General features: G+C 31.0%; 1 protein-coding gene across 1 annotated transcript in view; it reads right to left on the reverse strand.

Moving 5' to 3' along the window:
* white (protein) overlaps positions 1-12,487 on the reverse strand; it is a gene marked incomplete at its 3' end in the record, with an annotated part of 414,981 nt that extends 402,494 nt beyond the window's left edge. The window contains 2 exon segments of the mRNA NM_001191034.1: positions 12,231-12,328; positions 12,452-12,487. Coding sequence (NP_001177963.1) covers positions 12,231-12,323 — 93 coding nt within the window.
* Positions 12,488-13,934: the final 1,447 nt, after the last annotated feature.

Consider the following 13,934-nt stretch of genomic DNA (forward strand, 5'->3'; position numbering starts at 1 on the left):
CTAAATTTGAGATTTAGAAGCAGCTTTTATATTAATTTAAAATGTAGTTTTGTACTGTAAATTTAATAATATTCAAATAACTTTATTATTTAATTTATTAAATATATAAATTATAATGCACAAGTGCTACCAATGGCAATGAAATAGGTTGCTTCTATTTTTTTTCTTTGATGGTTACTATATAAAATTTTTATAATTAAATACTTATATTTTGTTATTTAAATAATTTGTTAAATACATAAATGATAATGTACAAGCGCTACCAACGACAATGAAATTGGTTGCTGTTATTTTATTTGTTTGATGCTTACAATATGAAACTTTTATAATTAAATAATTATATTTTGCTATTTAATTAATTTATTACAGAAAAATTATTATATACAAGCGCTACCAACGACAATGAAATTGGTTGCTGTTATTTTATTGGTTTGATGCTTACAATATGAAACTTTTATAATTAAATAATTATATTTTGCTATTTAATTAATTTATTACAGAAAAATGATTATATACAAGCGCTACCTATGGCAATGAAATTAGTTTGTTAAATGACGAAGTTCCTGGATAAATTATTTAGAAACATTATATAAGAATTACACAAAGCCAGTAAAAAGAAGATCCAGAAACTTCGACGCTTAACTAAGCCACGAAGGAATGTACCCGAAACCAAAACAAACTTCTCCTCCCTCGGCTGAAGCGCGCGTGCACAGCCGACGCTGCAGTTTAGCCGTTGACCATAGTATTAGGCCCATAAGGCCTAATGAGTAAGACAAAGAGCGCGGCTAGGCTGAAGTAAGAAGAGAGGAGAAGTAAGTACCCCGCGTGGGAGAAAGCTTCGACTGTCCCTCAAGCATCACCTCCCCCGAAACGACACTCCAGGGTGTGCGCTCCTAGAGAAAGGACGCTAATTTTAAGAGTTTAGATTTTGAGTAATTTGCCTTTGAGAAATTCAATAAGTTTTGTTTCATTTGAGTGTCTGATTTAATTTGTGTTTTGATAAGTTGATAATAAACATCACTGCAATCCATGTGTTGAGTTTTGGAAATAAGTCATTCAGAATATAACCAATTTTGCGCCATCCTCCGTTTTGCTAAAACATCTTGCCAAAAAGGAGATCTAAACCCCGCAATCTTTTCCGAGCAGTCATCCCAGTTTTTCTGAGCATCCTTTCGGGTTAAATTATTTCTCAAATTCCAGAAAACCACAGAACAAAGTAAGTAGCATTTAATTCAATATTTCTGAACTTTGACATTTCGGTTAGATCAAACAGTTCTGCCTCGACAAATTAGTGTTCTCACTGATCTCCGCCGTATGGGAGAGTAGCTAAGCGCCCACGTTTTAATAATATTTCATTGTTAGCTGGTGGAATCGGTTCAATCCTAACATAGTTGCTGTTTTTTTGTTTGATGCTTACTATATAACATTTTTATAATCAAATACTCATATTTTGTTATTTAAATAATTTGTTAAATATATAAATAATAATGTACAAGCGCTACCAACGGTAGTGAAATTGGTTGCTGCTATTTTATTTGTTTGATGCTTACTATATAAAATTTTTATCATCAAATACTTATATTTTATTATTTAAATAATTTGTTATATACATAAATGATAATGTACAAGCGCTACCAACGGTAGTGAAATTGGTTGCTGCTATTTTATTTATTTGATGCTTACAACGCAAGCGGAAATAATCTTATTCATATACACATTATAAATAAAAAATAATTTTTAATAAAACTTATAATTATAATTAATATTATTAGCTTTTATTAACTGTTTATAATGTGTAGAATTTGGACTCTAATAATCATTTATAACATTTAAATATGTTAATAAAACTTTAATAACTTTTTCTAAATTTTATGAATGTTTTTAAGTTTTTATTAGACATTATTAGACTTTTGTTAGTAAAAAAAAATTATTTGTGATTCTAATGTTATCAATTAATTTCATAATTTTAAATTTATTCCATATTGAACTCTTTTTAGCACATGATTCTAGAATTTGAGCTCGACTTCCACGTCGTACAACAGGTAATATTTGACGAAAATCTCCTGATAATACGACTACTATTCCTCCAAATGGCTCTACTGAATTATGTAAATCTTTAAATAATTTATCAATAGCATCAAACGCATATTTTGATGCCGTGGATATTTCATCCCATATTAATACTTTTATTGTTTTTAGAAATTTTCCATAATTTGAATTAGGACTTACATTACTTGTTGATAATTCTGATAAATTTAATGGTAATTTAAATGTTGTATGAACTGTTTTACCTCCATGTAACAAATTTGCGGCTATACCAGTCCAAGCTACAGATATAACTGAAATTTGATGATAATTAAGATATGAAATTAATATATTGTGTAAATAACTTTTTCCTGATCCTCCGGGACCATCCACAAAAATTAATTTTTCATTTTATCATTAGAATGTATTGCTTTTATAACTTCGTTAAAAATATCACGTTGTCTCTTATTAAGTGAGTGAATAATATTCGAATCATATGAAGGTGCTAATAGAGTATTTTCACAATCATTAGAGTAATTGAAAATTAGTTTGTTCTGTAATTTCATCATTTAATTTAGGATCATAAAAATAAGTTTTATATTTATTGTATAGTTCTTTAGCATTGCAAGGATGATGAAATATTAAAATAAAAGAATATAATTGAATTAATGTATTGGGGAATTGATAATTTATAGCTTCCTGTAAACATTTATCCCATTCATTATCCGCTGATATTAAATGTAAAGCTAATGCTGCTTCATAAAATGGAGAATATACGATACCTTCTACAGTTCGTATATTCTCAAATGATGTGGCTTCTTTTACATGTAATAACAACATACGTAAGTAAAATAATTTACGTTTTTTAGGATCAACAAAATACATACGACTCAATATGGGTTTATATATTCGATTTCGTGGAGTCCAGATTTTTAATTTTGTATCAAATACGTAATGATTGGGAATTTCAATATATAATAAATCTCGTGCTAAAGAATTAATTTTGTTTAATTCAAACCAAGCTGTTGATGTAGTATTCAATTACGCTCTATTAATTCTGTTTCAGATCCTTGTTAAAAATATACAAATTGTTAATTTTCTAAATGGACCGCTAATCGATAAATTATGTGGGATTGATCGTATAATTTAAATTCTAATAATCTATACATTGCTTCGGGCGGACATACGTACCGCATAGCTAAATATTGTTCTATTTCATCGTAATTTAAAACATTAGTGATCTCGTTTGAATTATTAGATGTAATATCAGACTCATTATTTAAATCATTCTCTTTTCTAAAACCTACTAAAGCGGAATCGGGACCTTTATATAAATATTTAAACAAATATTTAATTGATTTTACAGTACTACATATCTCGACATTAATATGACAATTAAATGTTAGCAATAAATAAGGATTATATGGGATTACAAATTGTTTATTAGCAGTACGATTCAATCCGTACTTTATTATTCGTCCATCATTACGTCGACGATATATTGGGTATCCATTTTCTACATTGTAATTAGTAGATGAAGCAAACCGTTTAGGAAACTTTTTAGTACATATCAATTTTGATTTATCCATACATGGTAAATTTTTATTCTGATTTCCACATGGTCCATCTATCATATGTTGTTTAACAAGACCATACAGGATAGGATAATTACTTTCATCTGGTATTTCAGCGCTAATAATATTGTCAATTTGATCAGAACTATGAAATTTATCTTTAAAATCTAAATATAGTAGTGCATGCATATGAGGTAATCCTCGCTTTTGAAATTCAATTACATAAATGTAACCAATAATTTTACCAAAAATTTTATTTTGTAATTCATTCCAGAATGCAGCTACTTTAAGATGAAAAACTCAAGCTACTAAATCAGGTCTATTTAATGTATTTTCATTCTCATTTAAATTTTCTACAATTTCAATCCATTTAGGATTACAAGTCATAGTAACAAATAAATCAGGCTTTCCAAATGGTTGGACGACTGTCATTGCGACAATATAATTTTGTTGCAAAGAACGCGGACTTCCTACAAATGTTGATGGTAAACTAACCATTTTGCCAATATTGACATTAATTGATTGAGCTTTATTTGTTACATAATCCATTTCTCCACAATACATTTCAGTTCTTAATTGTGCTTGCTGATTTCTAATATAAAATAATCTTGTTCCTTCAACTTTACACCATGAATCGACTATAAATTGTTGAGTTAATTTACCTAAATTTAAACAAGGATTAAATTCATTTCGTACACTTAAAAGAAAGGAATAATATTGCAACACTGTAACTTGGGTTTTATTTTTAATCTCACTTTCATAATTAGGTTGCCATCCTCCTTGTCCAAAAGGTAAAATTAAAGGATATGTCATAGGATCAACATGTTTACTTATAATTCGAATTCTTTCAGGTTTTGAATTTTTATAATAAATATAAAAATCACGATCAAATATCCTTCCTCACCTATAAAAAGTTCAAAGGTTTTATTATTAGAATAATTTTGCCGTGTAATAAACATTTTAACTTTTCTAGGAGATTCATTGGCATTTCGAGCACGTTTTAATTCTTCTTCCTCAACTACATGCATCATTTTGTATGCTTCAGCATAAGGATTTATTTTACGTAAGATATTGTCAATTTCATTTAATAAATTATGTTGCATTTTATATCAGTTGAAGACCGAATTTCATTGTCTATTATATATAATTGTCCAAATTTTCTATTTTCATTTGTTTCTGGGTTTAACGAATAAGCATTATGATAAGTTTAACCACAAATTCAAAAAACTTGAGGGCCATGGCCAGGAACAATATCTAGTTTAGCCCCAAAACTGGCAAAAGCTAAAGCATTATTATAATTTCGTATTAATCGCATGAATTGTTTACTTACTTGTGATTTGCGATTAGTCAACTGTAACAAACGAATCGGATATTTAAATTTATCTTTTATTATAACTTTTCCTGCATGACAACAATTGCTATATTTTTTATCAACTGATAATTCTAATAAAAAATGTTTAGCATTACAAAATTCACATTCTTGATCCATTTTGCCTAAATAATTTAAAGTATATGTTTTGTCATCATATTCAGAATTAGCAATAAATCCTATTTTATCATTATTTAAATTAAATATCAATTGGATCTTATTATTTGTATCATCTACTAATATGTCATTAATTAATGGTACTTTTGATTTATTTTTCTTATTTTTTCTTGAAAGATGTTTCATTATATTTTTATTATTTTGTTTAGATTTTCTATAAACTTTCTGTTTTCAAAGAAATTTTATTTTTTTTTTGTTGTTCATATTATAGTATTCATTTAATTTTCTATTTGATTCCGTGATTTTAAATTTATCATCATGGCATTTATGGTATGTTTCAGGATTAGTGAATTTTAAATCTTGCAATGGAACGTGAAGTTAATAACATTTTATTTGATGTTTCTAAAGAATTATTTAATTTACGAATTTTAATTTGAGGCGATGAATCAAAATTATTCAATGGATTTTATAGAATTTTGGATGTTGAATTTGACAATTCAATTGATGTAGTAGAATTTAAATACTCATTTCGATTTCGCTTTCGAATAGAAGAAAAATGAGTATTATTTTTTAACATTGAATTATTAGAAAAAATATAATTTGAAGTCAAATCGCTATCGATTGCATAATTATTACTTTTTATTATGTTTCCAGAATATGAAATAGAATATGATTTTATATTAGAATTAAAATGGTTTGCTTTTATATTCGCACTTTTAGGATTAAACAAACTTAAATTTGTTTTTTGCGCTATTATTTCATCCTTAATTAAATCAATTGTAGGTAATTCAACATTGAAATTATCAGAAAACTTAGATAATATATTATTTGAACGAATATTTTCTCTTAAATTTATAGAATGTGTAATTTGAAATTCAGCATGAAGATATACACTATTGTTTCGATTGTGCAATACTTGATCATTAAATTCATAATTTTGATTAGAAATATATAATAAAGGAAGCATTTCCAATTTATTTTTTCATCTATTTGCATTAAATGGTGCCTCATTTTACTTTCGTCAAATAAAACATTGTATGGACATACTCCATAAGCGATACGAGTGGCAAATGAAATAGCAAATAATCCGCAATTATATGGTTGTTCTTGTAATTGAACTTTTTCAAAAATAACACAGCCCCACAATAAAAAAAAATTGTAAGTCCCAAAAACTTGACCACGGTACTTATATGTTTTTGGGATCGCTGAATCCGAATCCAGGGTCATTTTAACCCCATCAGATCTTAAGTCAAGGTCAAATAGGGGACAAATTATCAAAATACATTAAGAAAAGACTAAACCATGGTATCTTGGAGTTTTTGGGGTCGCTGAATGCGAATCCGGGGTCAGTTTAACCCCATCAGAACGTTCTCAGGGTCAGTTGAAGGTCAAATTATCGAAATACATGAAAAATACACTAAAACCAAGGTATCTTGGGATTTTTTGGTGTCGCTGAATCCGAATCCAGGTTCAGTATAGTCCCATAAGGTTATATTTATGGTCAGTTCAAGGTTAGTTCAAGGTCATGGACGTAAAGAGAGTGAAAAAAATAGTTATAAACTGTAACAATGCAAAAGGTAATGTAAACCATAAAGCAAAGAACAATATATATGCAAGTACGATTGTATCCTTTAAAACTATACCATAGTTTGCTGCTCCTCCATTTACTTTAAATTTGTTAGAAGTATATGCAATTCAATAAAATACCCGTAAAAATATTAAGCCCATTACTCTTTTTTATGGTAACGAACTATTTTATTGTCAAATGATCTACGAAGTGGATTACGCTTCCGCTTCTCCGATGTTGATGGTAGATCTCTTTTTAACGACCAACAGTAATCTGCTAACATATTTACGTCCCATCTTCCTTGGTACCTGCGCTCCATTTCCTTGATATCTTGGTGAAATCTCTTTCCCTGCTCTTCGCTGTAATCACCTAGGTTTTTTGGAAACTCATCAACATGCGAATATAAAAAGTGTAATTTTAGATTCATTAGGCAGTCTTCATTATCGGGTGTCTCTCTCAGTGTAAGTCCCAAGACGATTGATGTTGACTATCTTGGGTTTGTGTTAAGGTCTTCTTTCCCAAAAGGTTTCCAAAGTCATGTTACAGTAATCTTCATCTCACTTGTATCACTTGTATTTCCTACTTGATACGAACGGATATGAATATGATGTTTGTTTGCCCCCAGGGTACCTCCACGTGGTGACGGTAGGAAACGACCGATTCTTTTTTTCGGTTGGCTAAACCCCTGGGTGAAGGCTTTAGAGCCGTCATGGCAGACAAACAGCAAAAAATTACGATGCAGGGATTCGGAACCCCAGTATCGGCGGCTGGTCAGGGTGAGCTAGCTCTTTGTTAGTGGGAAACTTGGCTTTCGAAGAGTATAATACTACAAGAATTTGTCACTTGAGGTCTGGTGACCAAGAATGCCTTATAGCAAAACGGGATAGTTTTTGTTACATTTGTGGCAAGTATGAGACCCCAAAAAATAGAAGAAAAATCAATCAAAATATTAAAGAGCAGTACAAGAACATGTTTGACTTAGACATGAAAATTGACGAATTTGATTGGGTTCCTAAAATCATATGTGGAATATGTAGGAAAATGCTACAGAAAGGCAAAAATGGTAAAACTGAAGTAAAAATGAAAGTGCCTACGATATGGAAGGAACCTTTAAGGAAAGAAGACTGTTATTTTTGTAATACGAATTTGCATGGAGTTAATAGTAAAATCAAGTCGCACATTAATTACGCTAACGTTGAAAGTGTCACGAAACCTATATATGAATCGTCAATTGATAAAAGAGAAGATCCACTGGGTACGTACGTAAGTGGAAGTATGGATCTTGAGGAAAATTTAGAAAGACACGATAAAGATGAAATGATAGAAGAAAAAATGGAGGAAGGAGATGTTATTGCGGAAGAAGAAAAATCGCCTGATGAAGACAATGACGTTGCTAGTACAAGTGATACAAGTGACGAGGAATACCTCCCCTATAATGCTAAGAAGGAGAAAGGTCCACTTACACAAGAAAAAGTGAATGATCTCATACGCGATTTGGGCCTACCAAAGGATGGGGCGGAGTACTTGGCTTCATGGCTAAAAGAAGCTGAAAAATTCAAGTTTCTTACTACCGAGACAGAGATAAGAAATATCGTGATTATTTCGCTAAAGATGAAGAATTTTCCTTAGTTTACTGCAAAGATATAGTTGAATTGATGAATTGCTTTAAACATGGATGTTACAACCCCAACGACTGGAGATTCGATTTCATCGATTCGTCGACGAGAAGTTTAAAAGCCGTTTTGTTACACAATACAAATGTTTATGCAGCCATTCCCATAGGATATTCGGTAATGCTGAATGAAGAGTACTGTAACATGAAAGTAATAATAGACCGAATAAAATACAATGATCATAAATGGCAAATATGGGGCAACAATCGGGATTCACAAAATATCCTTGCTATTTATGTGAATGGGATAGTAGGGATAGAAAGAATCATTACATAAAGAGTGTCTGGCCGCTTAGAAAAAAGTTCGAACCGGGTTCTAAGAATATAAAAGAAAAGCCACTTGTTGATACATCAAAAATTCTTATACCACCTCTGCACATTAAATTGGGACTTATGAAACAATGGGTAAAATCTTTAGACAAAGATGGTAGCTGCTTTAAGTATCTGCGAAATCAGTTTCCCAAATTAAGTGATGCTAAAGTAAATGAAGGAATTTTCGATAGCCCTCAGATTCGTAAGATGATAAATGATGAAATTTTTGTTACGAAAATGAATCATACAGAGAGAGAAGCATGGTTATGTTTAGAGGACGTAATTAAAAATTTTCTTGGAAATCATAAGAGCCCAAATTACGAACAAATAGTTTTAAATTTAGTAAATAGGTACAAAAATCAAGACTGCCTAATGAATCTAAAATTACACTTTTTATATTCGCATGTTGATGAGTTTCCAGAAAACCTAGGTGATTACAGCGAAGAGTAGGGAGAGAGATTACACCAAGATATCAAGGAAATGGAGCGCAGGTACCAAGGAAGATGGGACGTAAATATGTTAGCAGATTACTGTTGGTCGTTAAAAAGAGATCTACCATCAACATCGGAGAAGCGGAAGCGTAATCCACTTCGTAGATCATTTGACAATAAAATAGTTCGTTACCATAAAAAATAGTAATGCGCTTAATATTTTTACGGGTATTTTATTGAATTGCATATACTTCTAACAAATTTAAAGTAAATCAAGGAGCAGCAAACTATGATATAGTTTTAAAGGATACGATTGTACTTGCATATATATTGTTCTTTGCTTTATGGTTTACATTACCTTTTGCATTGTTTCAGTTTATAACTATATTTTCACTCTCTTTACGTCCATGACCTTGAACTATCCTCGAACTGACCATAAATATAACCTTTTGGGACTATACTGACCCTGGATTCGGATTCAGCGACCCCAACAACCCCTAAATGTCATGGTTTGATTTTACTTTTTATGAATCTTTATGATTTGACCTTCAACTGACCTTGAGAAAGTTCTGATGGGGTTAAACTGACCCCAGATTCGCATTCAGCGACCCCAAAAACCCCAAGATACCATGGTTTAGTCTTTTCTTAATGTATTTTGATAATTTGACCCCTATTTGACCTTGTCTTAAGATCTGATGGGGTTAAAATGACCCTGGATTCGGATTCAGCGATCCCAAAAACATATAAGTACCATGGTCAAGTTTTTGGGACTTACAATTTTTTTTTTATTGTGCGGCTGTGTAATATTTATTTTCTCTAAATTAGGAAACAGTCTATTGATATATAATTTATGATCATTATGCAATAGTTCATTCAAGCTATCAAAAATTCGTAAGATATATTTGTCATACCAAATGCATATCCAATGACCTGATTCAATTGTACCTCAGAATAAAATTTGAATAAATTCTTCATTAGGAGAAGAAGCAACAATATGATTTAATGAATACAAAAATATTGTGGGTTGTATTTTAAACTGAGGAATAAATTTAGCTGGCTGGCTACTGGGTCATATTTCTGATATAAATTTTTACCAAAGATCTACTAAATCTAGCCAATTATAATTCTGGTTTTTAATGTATTTTTCCATGTAGTAAGTTATAATAATATTGTCTTTTTCATTAATGCTTTAACAAGAATTTTAACTTTTAATAATTATATGTGAATTTGATTCCATTTGCCAATTTTCCACTTTTTTTTGCCCCTACTTATAAACAAATATATCTACCCTCGTAGAAAATACGCCATAATATATGGCCTGTCGATAACTATTGCCCATATTGGGTGGCCGATGACGAGGTCTAGGTGGCGCGATTCGTGTTTTTTTTTGTGTCTAGGTGCAAAAATCATTCAAGGGCAGTGTCTAGTTGTACAGGGTGGCCGATGACGAGGTTTAGGTGGAGCGCTCCGTGGTTTTTTGTGTCTAGCGGAAAATCATTCGAGGAAGGTGTACAGGGTGGCCGATGACGAGGTCTAGGTGGAGCGCTCCGTGGTTTTTGGTGTCTAGGTAAATAAATCTTGTTCCCAGCTGTTCCTCGCTTTATTACGATTAAATGTAATAAACTTGACTGTGTTTGATCTCAGTTCTTTTCTATCTGTGATTTCGTTGCGGAATATATCAAACTCGCCTAACCTTTTACTTTTACAAAAGTTAATTTTTTTTAGAGTTACTAATTATCCCTACGATTTTCATTAAAAATTACTGTGCTGTATATTAACGAGGAGACAAATTCGACTTATAGTAAATTTTAGTATACGGTATAGTGAAATTTCAGATTATCAAATTTTACTATACTATATTACATAGCAATTTCAACTGTACCGCATATCAAAGCTTATGATACCAAATTTTCTCATTTGTATTTGTTGGGTGTTGCAGGAGAATTTTTATTTATTTGTCAGATTTAATCTCAAAGTTTAAGAACGAAAGTCGTATCGCATAGAATTTCATGATAACCTAATTTACATTAATCACAAGCTAATTATTACACATGTCGCAACCTAACAACGCATCGCTGGACTAATTGCATTTATATTTATATATAATTTTCCGGTCTGCAAGTTCTCTATATACTAACCAAAAATTTTTTCGTCACTTGCGAGTGAAGTTTACGAGTCACCCCCCTGCGGCAGTAAATGATCAAGCAAATTTGTCATCGGATTGAGTTACGACAAATTTTTGAGCTATGTTGGTAATTTTTTACTGACGGAACACAGCGAGTCAGACTGTAGTGTAATTCTTACTATACTGGCATAGCAACTTTTGTTGAATGTATAGTAAATTTTCACATAAACATACTAAATTTCCTGCATAGGTTGAGTTTGTCATTCGATTAGTATAATAATTTTTAGTGATACATTTCTCTTCGTGTAGGGTCTATAAGAGTAGGAGTTTTGGCGACGTTTTAACAATGCGATAGATTGCACGTTCTCACAGCGTTCTTGAGACGTTGTTTTTACTACAGACGTGGACATTTCCACGTTCTAGGTGCTTCGCTACAACGTACTAGAACGTTCTCATAACGTAACGTGCTGTTTAGAAAAGTGTGCTAAATCGTGCCGAAGTATTCAAATTCGAAAGTATGAACGAACTTCTTTTTTCGACACAGTATAACACACTATAGCACACTTTGGCATTACCGAAGTAACCTTCAGGCAACATTACCAGCAGATTCGATGCTACATGGGAAGCTAATCTTATATTGCATGGTGAAAGAGGATATCTTGGTGTCCGGCAATATTATTTACTCTGCTCATCAGCAATATTATTGAATCTGGCAAATTTTAAGATCCAACATGGCAATAATTAATAAATATTTGGTTTTATAGATATATATTATGATACGATTTTTGCTGAAAAATTTGCCTTCCAAGCAAGATTTTATACCATATTTCTTACTTACTTAATTTCATTTTTATCCCGATATTTAATGAATATTTTATTCATTAAAAATTTATAAAATAAAATTAATACGTAGATAATGTTTGAACTGGAGAATTTCATAATTTTGTAACAAGAACTTTGGTTTTAGAAGGTTTACTTATCTGAATTATTTTACTTTTTCCAAATTCATTAAATGTATTACAAAAACGTTATGCTTACAGGTGGAATTGCCTCATATATAACTTGTTGATTTTCCAAAACTTTCTTATCAAATTTTTTCAGCAATGGCGTAGTCTCTTTAATTGTTGCCATAGTCACTAAATGAATACATAAATTATTATATATATATATATATATATATATAAATATAAAATTTATATATAATAAATAAATAAATAAATAAATATATATATATATATATATATACACGCGACACACACATGTACACGTGCGCACACGCCCACATATATTATTCCTTTGAGGTACAGTTTTACTTCAATTTTATAACAAAGTTTAGACAGAATGTATTTAATAGGTATAAAAATCTATTTAACCATAGCCTTAGATCTTTTTACTTCTTCATAAGCTACTCAGAGTTATACAGCGTATAAAATCCAAGTTTATACGTAACATATACATTATTACAAAAAATACATTTACATTGTCAAGCTAAATGGATCATTGAAATTTTATAATGAACGTTTAAGAAAATGTACTGTATCTTACTTTTGCTTCGTAGAAACGCATTTGAAGGTGTTCAGAGTTCGAATTATGCGTCTTTAGAAAATGTCCGTGCGGATGGATGTGTCTCTGTGTGTATGTACGTATACCGTTATGATTCTGGAACCACGCGATTGATCGTAATAAAATTTGACATGCATATATTTTTTTCTGATTCTGAATTCGAAAACATTTTTTTTATAATGCTGACCATTTTATGGTCATATGATAGCCATTTTTTGATTTTTGAAAAAATATTTTTGCCTTTTTTTTGATAATATGATTCATACAATATATTCAAAAATAGTGTATCTAAAAGAGCATAAAATTGCCTACTTTTTGCCGCAAGATTTTCCAGATTGACTGTTCGGTTAAATTTTTATGATAAAAAAGGGGTTTTTTATTTAAAAATTCAGATCTTTAAAATTAAATAATCAAACATTTTGAAAAAAAATTATGATAATAGCAAACGATAATATCTACTTGCTGTAAAAATTTTAAACTGTTTTAATTACTTATTTTTGTGCTAAAAATCGAAAATTTAAAAAAAAAATGGATTTTCTATGCCGTACGATTACGGGAGTAAAAAGGCTTTATTTAAGTTAAAATTTTGGGATAATATCGAACTTTTGGTCACCTCGGCAAGGTTCTTTTTGCAGCTTATGAAACCGTTTCATTTAAAAGATATAAGGATTCAAATTTTTTGTCTCTCACCATGTGTACCCTGTATGACTGAACATTATTATTTTTGTTAATTTTTATAACTCGTTATCTAAAGCCCAGAATGTTTTGAGAACATTTATATGGTTTTTTGAGGTAGAAAATGTCCGTGCAGATGGCTTTGTGTGTGTGTGTATGTACTGTAACGGTTGCCAGTGCAATTAACGCACATTGAGCACGTTACGACGTCTCTCCGGGACAGAATCAACATTCGGTATAATACTTCTGTTGTTACAGCTACTAAAGGCGCAGCATGTGAGAGAGTAAGAGAGACAGAGAGAGATTTAAATTCAGCAACGTACAATGTTGCCACCTGCTCGCACACTGCTGTCAAGAGTTGACAACAGTGTGTCGGAGGGCATAGGTAAATCTGTGCTCGCGCTAGCGAGCCATTCCGAGTCTGTCTTCGCTCCGCTCCGTTTCGCGAATAGACACTCTGCGATTGCGATTATTGTGTGCGAGGGTTGCGAGGTCAACCGAACC

The sequence above is a fragment of the Nasonia vitripennis genome, assembly GCF_009193385.2.
Source record: "Nasonia vitripennis strain AsymCx chromosome 5 unlocalized genomic scaffold, Nvit_psr_1.1 chr5_random0008, whole genome shotgun sequence".
Classification (NCBI taxonomy): Eukaryota; Metazoa; Arthropoda; class Insecta; order Hymenoptera; family Pteromalidae; genus Nasonia; species Nasonia vitripennis.